The following is a 12,567-nucleotide window of genomic DNA, read 5'->3' as shown; positions in this document are numbered from 1 at the left end:
CAAACATATGTGGCAAAATCTGGTTTTGACCCTGTCAATATGTCTTAATATGAATGATAGCAATCATTGGCAGCCATCTATCAGGCCAGACCATATGTAGCTTTGGGTGGGGAGGGAATGAGGGCTTACCACAAAGCCTGCCTTATCCGCTGGTATTACAGTCTCTAAGAAAGGATTTAGTCTTTAATTCTTGATTAGATAGAATTTTCTCCACAGTGTGCAAGTGCAGTGATACACCAAGCTCAGATAACCTGCCCAATTGGGAAAGTGTGTTTGCAAGTCCTCTGGCATTGTTCCCTCTCTGAGAGACACACACATGCACACTTAGACACACATCAACCCAGGACCCCTGCGTGCCATCCCATTTAGCTGCTGGGCTTTTAACACATTGTGATAGAGCTATTATTAGGAGCAATGGATTATCAATCAGGAATTAATCCTGACTGATGTGCTTGACCCAACTGGAAAAGGAGCACACTCGTTGCTTCACTGTTCATCTGTGTTCTCATTTGTTTTCTTCAGGAGCTGACAAGAGAGATGAGATGTTTTTTTCTGTTTTGTGCTCAAACTTTTGCCAGCTCCTGCTTCTCAGGACACGAGGCGCTCGCTGAGGGAGGCACTGGTCTGTCTAGCTAATTCATTCAATCATCTTCCTCTCCTTCGTCTCTTTGCCTGACTGGCTGCTGAGCTGACTTGACTCCCTGGATGGTTGGCTCCCTTTCTCACTGGACTCTCACTGGCAGTTCGCTCACACGCTGCGCGAGCTTCGCTGAGGCAGGGGTGGAGAGAGACAGCTGGGCTGCTCCGTGTTTGGAAAGTGGGATCTTTGCTAGATTTCTCTTTGTGCCTGGTTTGGTGGAGTATTAGATGAGAGCAGGGAAAATCTGTGCCTACCTGTCCTTCAGCGCAGACCACTGACTGTCACTACTGTGCTGCATCCATGACTTTACATACCTGGCTGGTGTATGGGTTTGGATTTATATTGGTTTGGACACTCTGCTTTGCACGAGGTAGGTAGGATGTATTCTTTGGTATGAAAATATGTGTTGTGGGTCTTTTAGAGAAAAGGACCAAATGAGCAATGTGTGTTTGTGTCTGTGGGTTGAGATAGAGGTGGGGGTGGAGGTGTGTGTTTGTGTGTGTGTGTGTGGTTGGGGGGGGGGGGGGGGGGGGGCATGCCCTAAGTCCTAGTAATAGCCCAGATACAATAATCTTCACTTAAAACAGTCTTTTCCATTCAAAGTAATCAAAGACATGATTGCCAGTGATAGAAAAAATCCTCTATATATACTGCAGGATTTAATAAATACAGCAAAAGTATTGTTAATATTAATTTTATGCATCTGCAAAACATTAAAATAACACAAACAGCAATAATAATAAAACAAACAGCTCGATCAAAATTTAGACCGAAAGCAGAGCACATCACATTAATATGGTGAACAAGTGTGTTTCGAGCTGATTCCAGTTAATATAAATTTGTTCTGCTCGTAATTGACCTGGGAGTTAAAATCTATGCCTCCAAACAATAGGTAACATCCATAAAAGGCTAAATGAATTTCCCTGTAGAGCAATAGCAATTGACCTGACTCAGTTTGGCAAGAACCTTTGTGTCAGTGACTGCCAGGCAAACAGAAAGTGTAGCGCTCTGAGACATCGTTTTGCTTTGTTTTATCCAAGTAAGACATATGCCGCTATCAACTTCAGACGCAGGGTTGAATTCACCTCCTGTGCAGATTATTGAGTTGTTGTTTATCAATATTGGCATCCGTGAAATGCACAGATATGTCAAAACAACTGCATATGCACACTTCCACTTATAAATGATAGCATTTCTGGAATATAAAACCACAAAAGCACACCATTTATCACCTATTGTGTATTATAATGCTTGACTATAGCCATCATCCTTCACTTAGTTCTTTTTAATGTGTTTAAAGTGCATTAAAAGATCATTTTGAGCACTCCTTTATCTCAGAGCTGCTGAGAAAGGGAAAAAAAACAACTCCACATAACGAGACAGAGAGGCAATAGTCTCTACTGCTTTTAATCCCTGTGTCTCTTTCTTATTAAACTAATTCTTATATAAAATCCATGAAGCTCATAGTAATACTATGGCAACAACATGGCTGAGTTTTTACATGATGACAGATAACAAATGTGGTGCTTGCATGTGCTTGAAACTAATGAATGAATAAAATTGGATTCGGGTCACAAAAGATTCAGAGTTAATCAGCATTTGCAATGCATACTGGGAGAGGAGCGTGTGTATACTCATATAATAAACTGCACCGTATCGTGGGAGCTGAATGTCGTTCTAATATGGCCTCATTATGCTGACAAATGCTCATATAGGGCAGCTTTTTAATGTTTCATGAGAGCTGTGTGTAACATCTCAGCACATTGGACAGTTAAATCAGGTTATTTGCCAGATGTAAATGACTATTTCATTGCTTTCATTTCCACAGCCATTACTTCACTCTAATGAAATACTGCAGTATTTATGTGAGCTTTCACTACCACCAACAGGGGAATATGACACATCCCCTACAGACTGGCACATGCTCTGTGTCCCTGCGAGGCTTTACATTGATTCCAGCAGATTTCTAAAGTGATTTTTGTAAGAGCATTTGCCTGGGATTAGTTTACTCCTGAAAGCTCCATGAGAGCTTTTGGTGGGCTATTTAACGGCACAGGGCAGCAAGAGGCTGGCGTCCGCTCTCTGCCCACTCTGAGTCCACAGGGCTGCACAGATAAAGAGAGAGGATTGGTTTCAGCCAAAGCTGATCTTCCATCTTGTGTGTACAGGATTTGGGAGGTCAGGCGCAGGTATGTGAGGGGTCTGAATTCATGGGCAATCCCTTTAAGCTCTGGTGGATTTGTTCTGGTTAGGCTTAGCCTCACTTTCTTAGAAGAGTTAGGCATTTCTGATGAGAGACAATTACACGGGAAAGGGAGGACGTTAAAGATGAAAGAATTGGTTGAGGAGCTTTATTTATTCAAAGAAATACTTCTATAAATTCCACTCTATTGCAATCAGTTCAACTGAAATGTATTTGTATGGCCCAATATTACACATGGAAATCCAAAGGGCTTCACAGGCATAAAAAACATGCAAGAAAAATAGGTGGCTCTGTCTAAATATTAAAAAAGACATTTTAACAAATAAACAACCCGTCATAAATATAAACATGCCCCCAACCCACAGACACACACACACACACACACACACACTATTATTTAAACAGTCCATATATAAAAAATAAATAATACATGAAATCCCATAAAACAGAGAAATGTGAAAAAGATTCAAACTTGGAAGTAAAGGGCCAATAAGATATGAAAACTGTGGAGAGGAAAAAAAACTCTGTATCTGCCAGATTACTGAAGGCATGGCTGTGGAGTGGTATTATTATTAAGAGGAAGCTGTTGTTAAATGCCAGATTTAAAAAGGTGTGTTTAGAAGATTTTCTTGAAAATATCCAGAGTTTGTCTCCCTAATACAGGGAGTGCAGAATTATTAGGCAAATGAGTATTTTGTCCACATCATCCTCTTCATGTATGTTGTCTTACTCCAAGCTGTATAGGCTAGAAAGCCTACTACCAATTAAGCATATTAGGTGATGTGCATCTCTGTAATGAGAAGGGGTGTGGTCTAATGACATCAACACCCTATATCAGGTGTGCATAATTATTAGGCAACGTCCTTTCCTTTGGCAAAATGGGTCAAAAGAAGGACTTGACAGGCTCAGAAAAGTCAAAAATAGTGAGATATCTTGCAGAGGGATGCAGCAGTCTCAAAATTGCAAAGCTTCTGAAGCGTGATCATCGAACAATCAAGCGTTTCATTCAAAATAGTCAACAGGGTCGCAAGAAGCGTGTGGAAAAACCAAGGCGCAAAATAACTGCCCATGAACTGAGAAAAGTCAAGCGTGCAGCTGCCAAGATGCCACTTGCCACCAGTTTGGCCATATTTCAGAGCTGCAACATCACTGGAGTGCCCAAAAGCACAAGGTGTGCAATACTCAGAGACATGGCCAAGGTAAGAAAGGCTGAAAGACAACCACCACTGAACAAGACACACAAGCTGAAACGTCAAGACTGGGCCAAGAAATATCTCAAGACTGATTTTTCTAAGGTTTTATGGACTGATGAAATGAGAGTGAGTCTTGATGGGCCAGATGGATGGGCCGGTGGCTGGATTGGTAAAGGGCAGAGAGCTCCAGTCCGACTCAGATGCCAGCAAGGTGGAGGTGGAGTACTGGTTTGGGCTGGTATCATCAAAGATGAGCTTGTGGGGCCTTTTCGGGTTGAGGATGGAGTCAAGCTCAACTCCCAGTCCTGCCAGTTTCTGGAAGACACCTTCTTCAAGCAGTGGTACAGGAAGAAGTCTGCATCCTTCAAGAAAAACATGATTTCCATGCAGGACAATGCTCCATCACACGCGTCCAAGTACTCCACAGCGTGGCTGGCAAGAAAGGGTATAAAAGAAGAAAAACTAATGACATGGCCTCCTTGTTCACCTGATCTGAACCCCATTGAGAACCTGTGGTCCATCATCAAATGTGAGATTTGCAAGGAGGGAAAACAGTACACCTCTCTGAACAGTGTCTGGGAGGCTGTGGTTGCTGCTGCACGCAATGTTGATGGTGAACAGATCAAAACACTGACAGAATCCATGGATGGCAGGCTTTTGAGTGTCCTTGCAAAGAAAGGTGGCTATATTGGTCGCTGATTTGTTTTTGTTTTGTTTTTGAATGTCAGAAATGTATATTTGTGAATGTGGAGATGTTATATTGGTTTCACTGGTAAAAATAAATAATTGAAATGGGTATATATTTGTTTTTTGTTAAGTTGCCTAATAATTATGCACAGTAATAGTCACCTGCACACACAGATATCCCCCTAAAATAGCTAAAACTAAAAACTACTTCCAAAAACATTCAGCTTTGATATTAATGAGTTTTTTGGGTTCATTGAGAACATGGTTGTTGTTCAATAATAAAATTATTCCTCAAAAATACAACTTGCCTAATAATTCTGCACTCCCTGTATTTTGAGGTAGGCTGATCAAGAGTTTAGGGCTTAAACTTTTCTCTTTGAAGAGTTGGATACCTAACAATTTAACAGAGGAGGATCTAGGAGGGCAAGTTGGGACATAAAGTGTCAGACATGTAAGATGATCCAAGACCATTAAAGATTTTACATACAAGTACGAGTATTCTAAAATCAGCTCCATAGGATACTGGGAGTCAGTGTGGCTTTGCTATGACTGGACTGATGTGCTCCCTGTTATTGATTTTCATTAATATCCTTGCAGCAGAATCCTGGACAAGCTCGATAAAATCAGTGGCAGCTTCTCTTTTAGTAACATAAGTGGTGGTGGGGCCAGAGCATTTTTTATATAACCCTCAGTTGATTAAAAAAAAAAAACTGCAATAGCTGTAAAAAATAATTTCTTATTAATCATGGATAAAGTACAATTAATTATTAAAATGTCTCAGTGTGGGAGCAACAACTGTGGAGAAATGTTCCCACAAAAGGTTACTGGATGTAACTTCTGTGTGTGTCAAACTAAAGGGCCTTGCTATTTGTTACACTTCAGTGAGCCCCACCCACCAGCTCCACCCTTTAGTATGTGAACTCATTCTGAAAGCTGATTATGTTTACTGATAAATCTCTCATTCTTATGTGTCAGTTAAAAATGAAAAATAAATAGCACAACCTAATGTTGTTTTACCCCATGCCATGTTTTTACCCCATGCCTTCTTTGTTATAACTTCCACTACTTTTAGTCAGTTGAATGGTAAACTTGACTAAGAGATCACAAGCGTTACGTAGGAATCTTGGTCGCATGCATCTCATGAAATAACACGTTAGCTAGTGCTTGAAGTGAAGAATTGGTTTAAATTTTGCTCATTTTCAGTTTAAATGAATGCAAATGCATCATTAGATTAGATTAGATTAGATTAGATAGAACTTTATTAATCCCTCGGGTGGGTTCCTCTGGGAAATTCGATTTCCAAAAAAGCACAGCACCGACAGAAGTTACAGAGTTACAGAATATTATATATATATATATATATATATATATATATATAATACACACACACACACACACACACACATATATATATATATATAAATACAGAGACAATATAAATAAAATATACGAAGGGGATAAATAGAATAAATAGGAATAAAAATAAAAATACAAGTGAATTGCACATTTCAAGTATTGAGTCTATTGCACCGTTGACTATTTACAAAAGTATTGCACAAAAGGTATTGCACAGTGAGGTGAAGAGGCACTACAGCTTAGTTGTTCCCTCCTTTGTCCTCCTGTTTCCCCTCCCTCTCCCCTCCAGAGAGGAGTTAAACAGTCTGATGGCGTGTGGGACAAAGGAGTTTTTAAGTCTGTTAGTTCTTGTCTTTGGGAGAAGCAACCTGTCACTGAACAGACTCTTCTGGTTGTTTATGGCCGTGTGCAGAGGATGTCTGGCATTGTCCATAATGTCCATCAGTTTCTTTAATGTCCTTTTCTCTGCCACTGTCACCAGAGTGTCCAGCTTCATGCCGACCACAGAGCCAGCCTTCCTGATCAGTTTCTCCAGCCTGGATGAGTCCTTCTTTGCTGTGCTGCTCCCCCAGCACACCACAGCATAGAAAAGTACTCCAGCAACCACCGACTGGTAAAACATCCTCAGGAGCTTCCTGCAGATGTTAAAAGACCTCAGCCTCCTGAGGAAGTACAGTCGGCTTTGGGCTTTTTTATACAGGTGCTCTGTGTTGCATGACCAGTCCAGTTTATTGTCCACCCACAGCCCGAGGTACTTGTACTTGTTGACCACCTCCACCTCCTCCCCCTCTATCTGAACCGGCAGTGGACCTGCTCTAGACCTCCCGAAGTCCACAACCAGTTCCTTAGTCTTTGAGGTGTTGAGTTGCAGGTGGTTTGTGTGACTCCATGCGACAAAGTTCCTCACCAGACTTCTGTACTCCTCTTCCTGATCATCCCAGATACACCCCATGATGGCTGTGTCGTCTGCAAACTTCTGAATGTGGCATAATTCAGAGTTGTAGCAGAAGTCAGAGGTGTACAGGGTGAAGAGAAGAGGGGACAGCACAGTTCCCTGTGGTGCTCCTGTGCTGCTGACCACTGTGTCAGACGTGATGTCCTTCAGCCTGACGTACTGTGGTCTGTCGGTGAGGTAGTCGGAGATCCAAGCCACCAGGCAGGGGTCCACCTCCATCCTGTTCAGTTTTTCTTGAAGCATACAGGGCCGGATGGTATTAAAGGCACTGGAAAAGTCAAGAAACAGGATCCTGACCGTGCCTTTTCCCCCATCCAGGTGTGAGTGGGCTCTGTGTAGGAGGTACAGGATGGCATCCTCCACTCCGACACCCGCCTTGTATGCAAACTGTAGTGGGTCCTGGGCATGTTGTACCTGTGGTCGGAGGAAGTTGAGGAAGAGCCGCTCTAGAGTCTTCATAAGATGTGACGTCAGTGCCACCGGTCGGAAGTCATTCAGCTCATTGGGCCGGTTCTTTTTGGGGACTGGGACGATGCAGGATGTCTTCCATAAGGCGGGCACTCTCCCCAGTCGCAGACTGAGGTTGAAGACTCGTTGTAGCGGCTCCCCAAGTTCAGCAGCACACGCCTTTAGCATCCTAGGACACACCTTGTCTGGGCCTGCTGCCTTTCTGGGGCGAAGCTTCCTCAGTTGTCTCCTGACCTGATCCACTGTGACACTGGGAGATGTTTGGGAGGAGGGGAGGGGGGGAGATGTCTTGCTGCTGAGAGAGGGATTGGAGGAGGGGGGTGTCATGGTGTCAGGAAGGGGGGGAAGCGAGGGAGGCAGGAGAGTGGGGATTGGACTCTGTAGTGAAGGTGAAAGATAGAACATACAAATCAGAGTCAGTGAAGATGTCACTTGTGTAGATTTGGATGCTAGTTAAAGTAAAAATATCACCACTGCTAACACTGAAGGTGGTTTATGCATTCAGGATCGAACAGCCTTTAAAATAAAAAGGCCTGGCAGTTATGTTTAGCTAATATTCAAACCAACTCAGCGGACTTAGTTTATAATAGATTAGTAAACAACAGGAAGCCAAGAAATCCAATGACGTCATGCACCAAGAGCAAAGTTAAATGTGTCAGACATTCATAAATCTGAATTCTCTCAGGGATGAAACTGTGTTATGATAATCAAAGGGTTGACAAATGCATGTAACTACCATGAAAAGTAATACTGTCCACCTTTCTTCCACTTCTGTACTGTTTTCCACACAGTACAGTACAGGAGTATAATTTAGACAGATAAGCATATTATTTTCAAATCTATTCACATCTTCCTTTTTATATATAAGTGACATTTTGAAACCACAAAAACAACAATAAGAGCATATGGTGATGGTGCTAAGTAGGTCTACCAGTAAAAACACTGGGTTCTCTGGATGCCACACACACAATATGTGTGAGCTGATAAGACTAATACGCTCTTCCATCATCTAAGCAATTTAATTCCATAATAATAGCTCTTCTATCAGTACATTTTCCCCATGATCTCAGTACTAGTAAAGCACTCAAACACTGTATTTATTGTTCTATGCTTTCCTTGCAGTCCATAGTCTGCAGTGCTATGGCTGTAACATCATCCAGGGCCAGAGGTATGTTGACGTGGGCTGCTCCAACCCAGAGGTCATCACCTGCCCCCACTCTCACAAAGGCTTCAAACATCGTTTCTGCATCAAGACAGAGAGCAGTGAGTGCTTAATGATTATCTTCCTTTTCTCTTTATCCTTTAACACAGTGAGTTAATGCGCTTGTGCGTGATATTTCTTTGGAGAATATTTATGGGGTAGCAGATTATAAAATCATGACGAATTGACTCTGGCGTACCGCTGGACATTGGCGTAATCGTTTTTAATCATACTTTCATGTAAATGTTCTTTGTTCACTGATGTGAATATTTGACTTGTCCCAGCGCAGAGGATAGTTACATAACTCTGCTGTAGTGTGCTTTGCTGACCAAATTGTAACTCATTCATTGTTTCATGTTAAGGCAAACTGGGTGTTGATGGTAAAATGGATACATTCGTAGAAGTGTGGGCAATTCAGACCTTTTTTGTTTTGTTCCGTTTTTGATTTTTTGTTTTTTGCTTGACATCTGAAGAAACCTCTCCTACCCAAAAGCCTGATGAGGCACCTTTTTCCATTGGCTCAGAGAAACAGCAAGCTCAGACAAGCTCTGATAACAGCCTGACAGACACAGTATGACAGGCATTTTGTCAGAATCTTGTAGCTGTGTCTTGGTAGTAAACTGGGGCTGGACAGGCTGCTAATCTTCCTGTGACCCCGTCCAAAGCAAATCAAACAGATGCTCCTGAAGTTCTGTAAGAGTCTTAGATTTTTTGGTGCCCTTTATCCTCATATCCCCAAGACATCTGCCCTTAATCCCCAACAAGTTCGGTGTTCCTTCCTCTGAGTTATAACAGAAATAAAGAAGAGGAAAATATCCAATATTGTTATTGTGTGATATTAAAATGAGTGCTGAGGTAATTTAACTGTTAAAAAACATCATCGTTGCCAAAATTTGATAGTGCTCACTTACTGTAAGCCACAACTTTCAGGAGACACCGTAATGCTTGTTATTAATTAGCATTCAACATATGCAAAGACAGTTAACCCCTAGTTGAAGCATGTTTTAGTATTTAAAGTATTTCATATAAACAGCAGATTGACTATTAGCCAGGTTAATCTTTTCATGCTGCCCCGACTGATCTCCGACGTGATCACTCTGTTTGCGTTTAGATAAATAACAACTGCTTCGCCATCTGGGGAAGTTAGTTTGCTGTTTGTCTTTTAAGAGATGTTGACTGGTGCTAATCAAGAAGGTGATGAGTGAGGAAATGAAAGAAATGCTGAAAATGCATTGCTGATCAGAAGAACTAGCAAACTAAAAATATGCATCAATACATTTTGAATTAAAAACATATATAAAATGCCTAAAAAAAAAAAACCTTTGGGACCCTCAAGGCAAAGTGGTTGAGGTTCATACCAAATAAAGTCCCTGAGCAGATTACAAGTAACAAAAATCCTGACAGCTTACAATTTTTTGTTTGATGCTTTCAAGAAGGAATTTTTTTCACCTTCAAAATAGATAAAGCAAACACTTTGAGTAAAATGAAACTGAAATATATAAAATTTCAGTTACATTTAGGTTACATTTCACTGCATGTGGTTACATTTCACTGCATGTTATACTTGTATAACTATGCATGTGACGAATAAAGAACCTTGAATCTTGAATCAAAGGCTTATTCGTTCAAATATTTAATCTTTAAGGAAAATGTGCATGGTATAAACTGAATATATGCCAAAGGGTAGCTGTGCGGTAGGCTGGGAACAGACCAAAATGCAGAGGACTGACAACAACAAGATAGGGAAATGATGAAAACGGAGCACTTAAGTACACACAGGCAGTAATAAGGCAAAGTGGAGACACCAGGTGACACAGCTGAACTGAATCTGAGATAGGAGGAAGCAAAACGAGGGACTGTCAAAATAAAACAGGAAACATAACAATGAGACAGAGACAAAGACATACAAACTTGACACAGGTAAACAAACACAGAGACGTGACTAACTGGGATGAAAGACTAACTTGACACAAGTAAAGAGGGAGACCAGACAGAGACACACAGAGGTAGGCTACTAACATCAACCAAGGAACAGAACTAGAAACATAACAAAACTCAAAAGTGCTGGGAAACAAAACAAAGGAAGAAATAATATAGACCTCTAACTTAAATCACTTCTTAAATCCTCAAAATAAATCTTGACTCCACAAATCTCAAAGCACTGGATCGTCGACCCAGGAACCATGACAATGTAATACGAGTCAAGTAAATTTCACTTGACCAGATTCCATCAAATGTAACATTTTACATTTTAATTGTGTAACGCTATTAAATTAGTTATAGTCAGAATTTTGGGGCAAACATCTTGGAGTATTTGTGCATATTTAAGAACATAAGTCTTTTCTTAGTTATTATCAAATAATACACCACATATATGCCAGATTCCAAACTGTGATGATGTTTTTATTCACGACTACAAAATGTACTCTTTCTCAGCTGTGTAGGCATATCCCGTGGAGATCTCTAAATGTCTTCCTCATTATACACTTGCAGTATTTAATGCTTACTTTTGCTTTTTTTCCTGCTGAGCCAAACACCAGCTAATCACTCTTATCTGACTGACTGACTGACTGACTGACTGACTGTCTCTCCCTTCTGTCCCTGCAGCGGCCCTGGGTATCGTCCTGACAAGTGGTTGCGCTACATCCAGACACTGCCAGCAACAAGAACTGCCAGGGGTGCGAATCCACTGTTGTGGCTCAGACCTATGTAACAGCACCCCCTTCTGGCATCCCAGCACACTCCACTATATCTGTGCACTGCTCACCCTGTTACTGCTAAGGATGTGGTTGTGATGTGAAATAACTCTCAAGAGAAACATAAAATCAGTGGCCTCTTTTCATAGCTGCTCATGTGTATGACTGAATTGGGGGATTTTTGCTCAGTATGGCTTTATTGGTATGCACCTTTAAATTGTGGTGTTCACATTGCTTGGACTTACAGTCAGAGGGGTGGCAAAAATAACCTTGTAAATAAAAAATAATGGTGAAGCAGCTTGCAGCCATCAGTGAATTTATGTCCACATCCACTTACTGAACCTTAAAGTATGGAATATTATGGAAGTGAGTAATGACACTTTGTATGAGCAAAGCAGTAACACACTGACTTCAGTTGAATTCACTTGTACAGGAAGACAGTCATTTCCTTCCTTGGTTAAAGTGTTCACTATCATTTTTAAGATAACATTTTTGTGTGGTGTCCTCTGTGAACTCACAGGCTATTCATATTGAATTGTTTTATAATGTTATTATTAGTTGGGAACGCACACTGCATGTGGTTCTTCTGTCTATGTTTGTAAAAAAAAAAAAATTGTTCAGTGACAGCATGTAATATTGTGGAAAACATATTAAAATGTTTGATATTTTTCAAAAGAAAATGGGTTTGAACTTTGGTAGTTTATTTTTGTGTATATAGTCTGAACTTGCGTCAAATCATTTTCTTCTACTTGTTACATTCACCCTGTCTTTGGACTGTGGGAGGAAGTCGACGTACCCAAAGAGAACCCATGGAAGCAAGGTGAGAACATGCAAACTCCTCACTGAAAGGCCCAAGTCAGCTGCTGGATTCAAACGCAGGACCTTCTTGCTGTGATGCCACAGTGCCATCCACTGCACCATTGTGCTGATCAGAATAATCAGAGCAAAAATTAAAAGAGCAAAAAAGGAGGTAGAGCAGGTCATTTACTAATGGGAAGTTTGGTGGTTTGATCCCTCCAGTCTGCATGCCAAATATCCTTGGGCAAGAGACGAACCACAACTTGCTCTCTGATGCATCCATCAGAGTGTGAATGTGTCAGAATGTTAGACAGAAGCACTTACGCATAGCAAAAAAAGTGCTTGAATGAATGAGTGAATTAGGCATGTT

The 12,567-nt window shown here is 41.1% G+C and overlaps 1 protein-coding gene across 1 annotated transcript; it reads left to right on the top strand.

Moving 5' to 3' along the window:
• Positions 1 to 541: 541 nt before the first annotated feature.
• Positions 542 to 12,003, top strand: LOC146666098 (uncharacterized). Its single transcript, XM_085411301.1, has 3 exons — positions 542 to 1,010; positions 8,625 to 8,765; positions 11,311 to 12,003. Exons 1-3 carry the CDS (start codon positions 941 to 943, stop codon positions 11,496 to 11,498), a joined length of 399 nt encoding a protein of 132 aa, XP_085267427.1. The 5' UTR covers positions 542 to 940; the 3' UTR covers positions 11,499 to 12,003.
• Positions 12,004 to 12,567: the final 564 nt, after the last annotated feature.

Source organism: Rhamphochromis longiceps, linkage group LG7 (assembly GCF_057381845.1).
Source record: "Rhamphochromis longiceps isolate RC_006_pf linkage group LG7, R_longiceps_female_GT1.1, whole genome shotgun sequence".
NCBI classification, from domain to species: domain Eukaryota; kingdom Metazoa; phylum Chordata; class Actinopteri; order Cichliformes; family Cichlidae; genus Rhamphochromis; species Rhamphochromis longiceps.
This window is presented reverse-complemented; position numbering and strand designations above follow the sequence as displayed.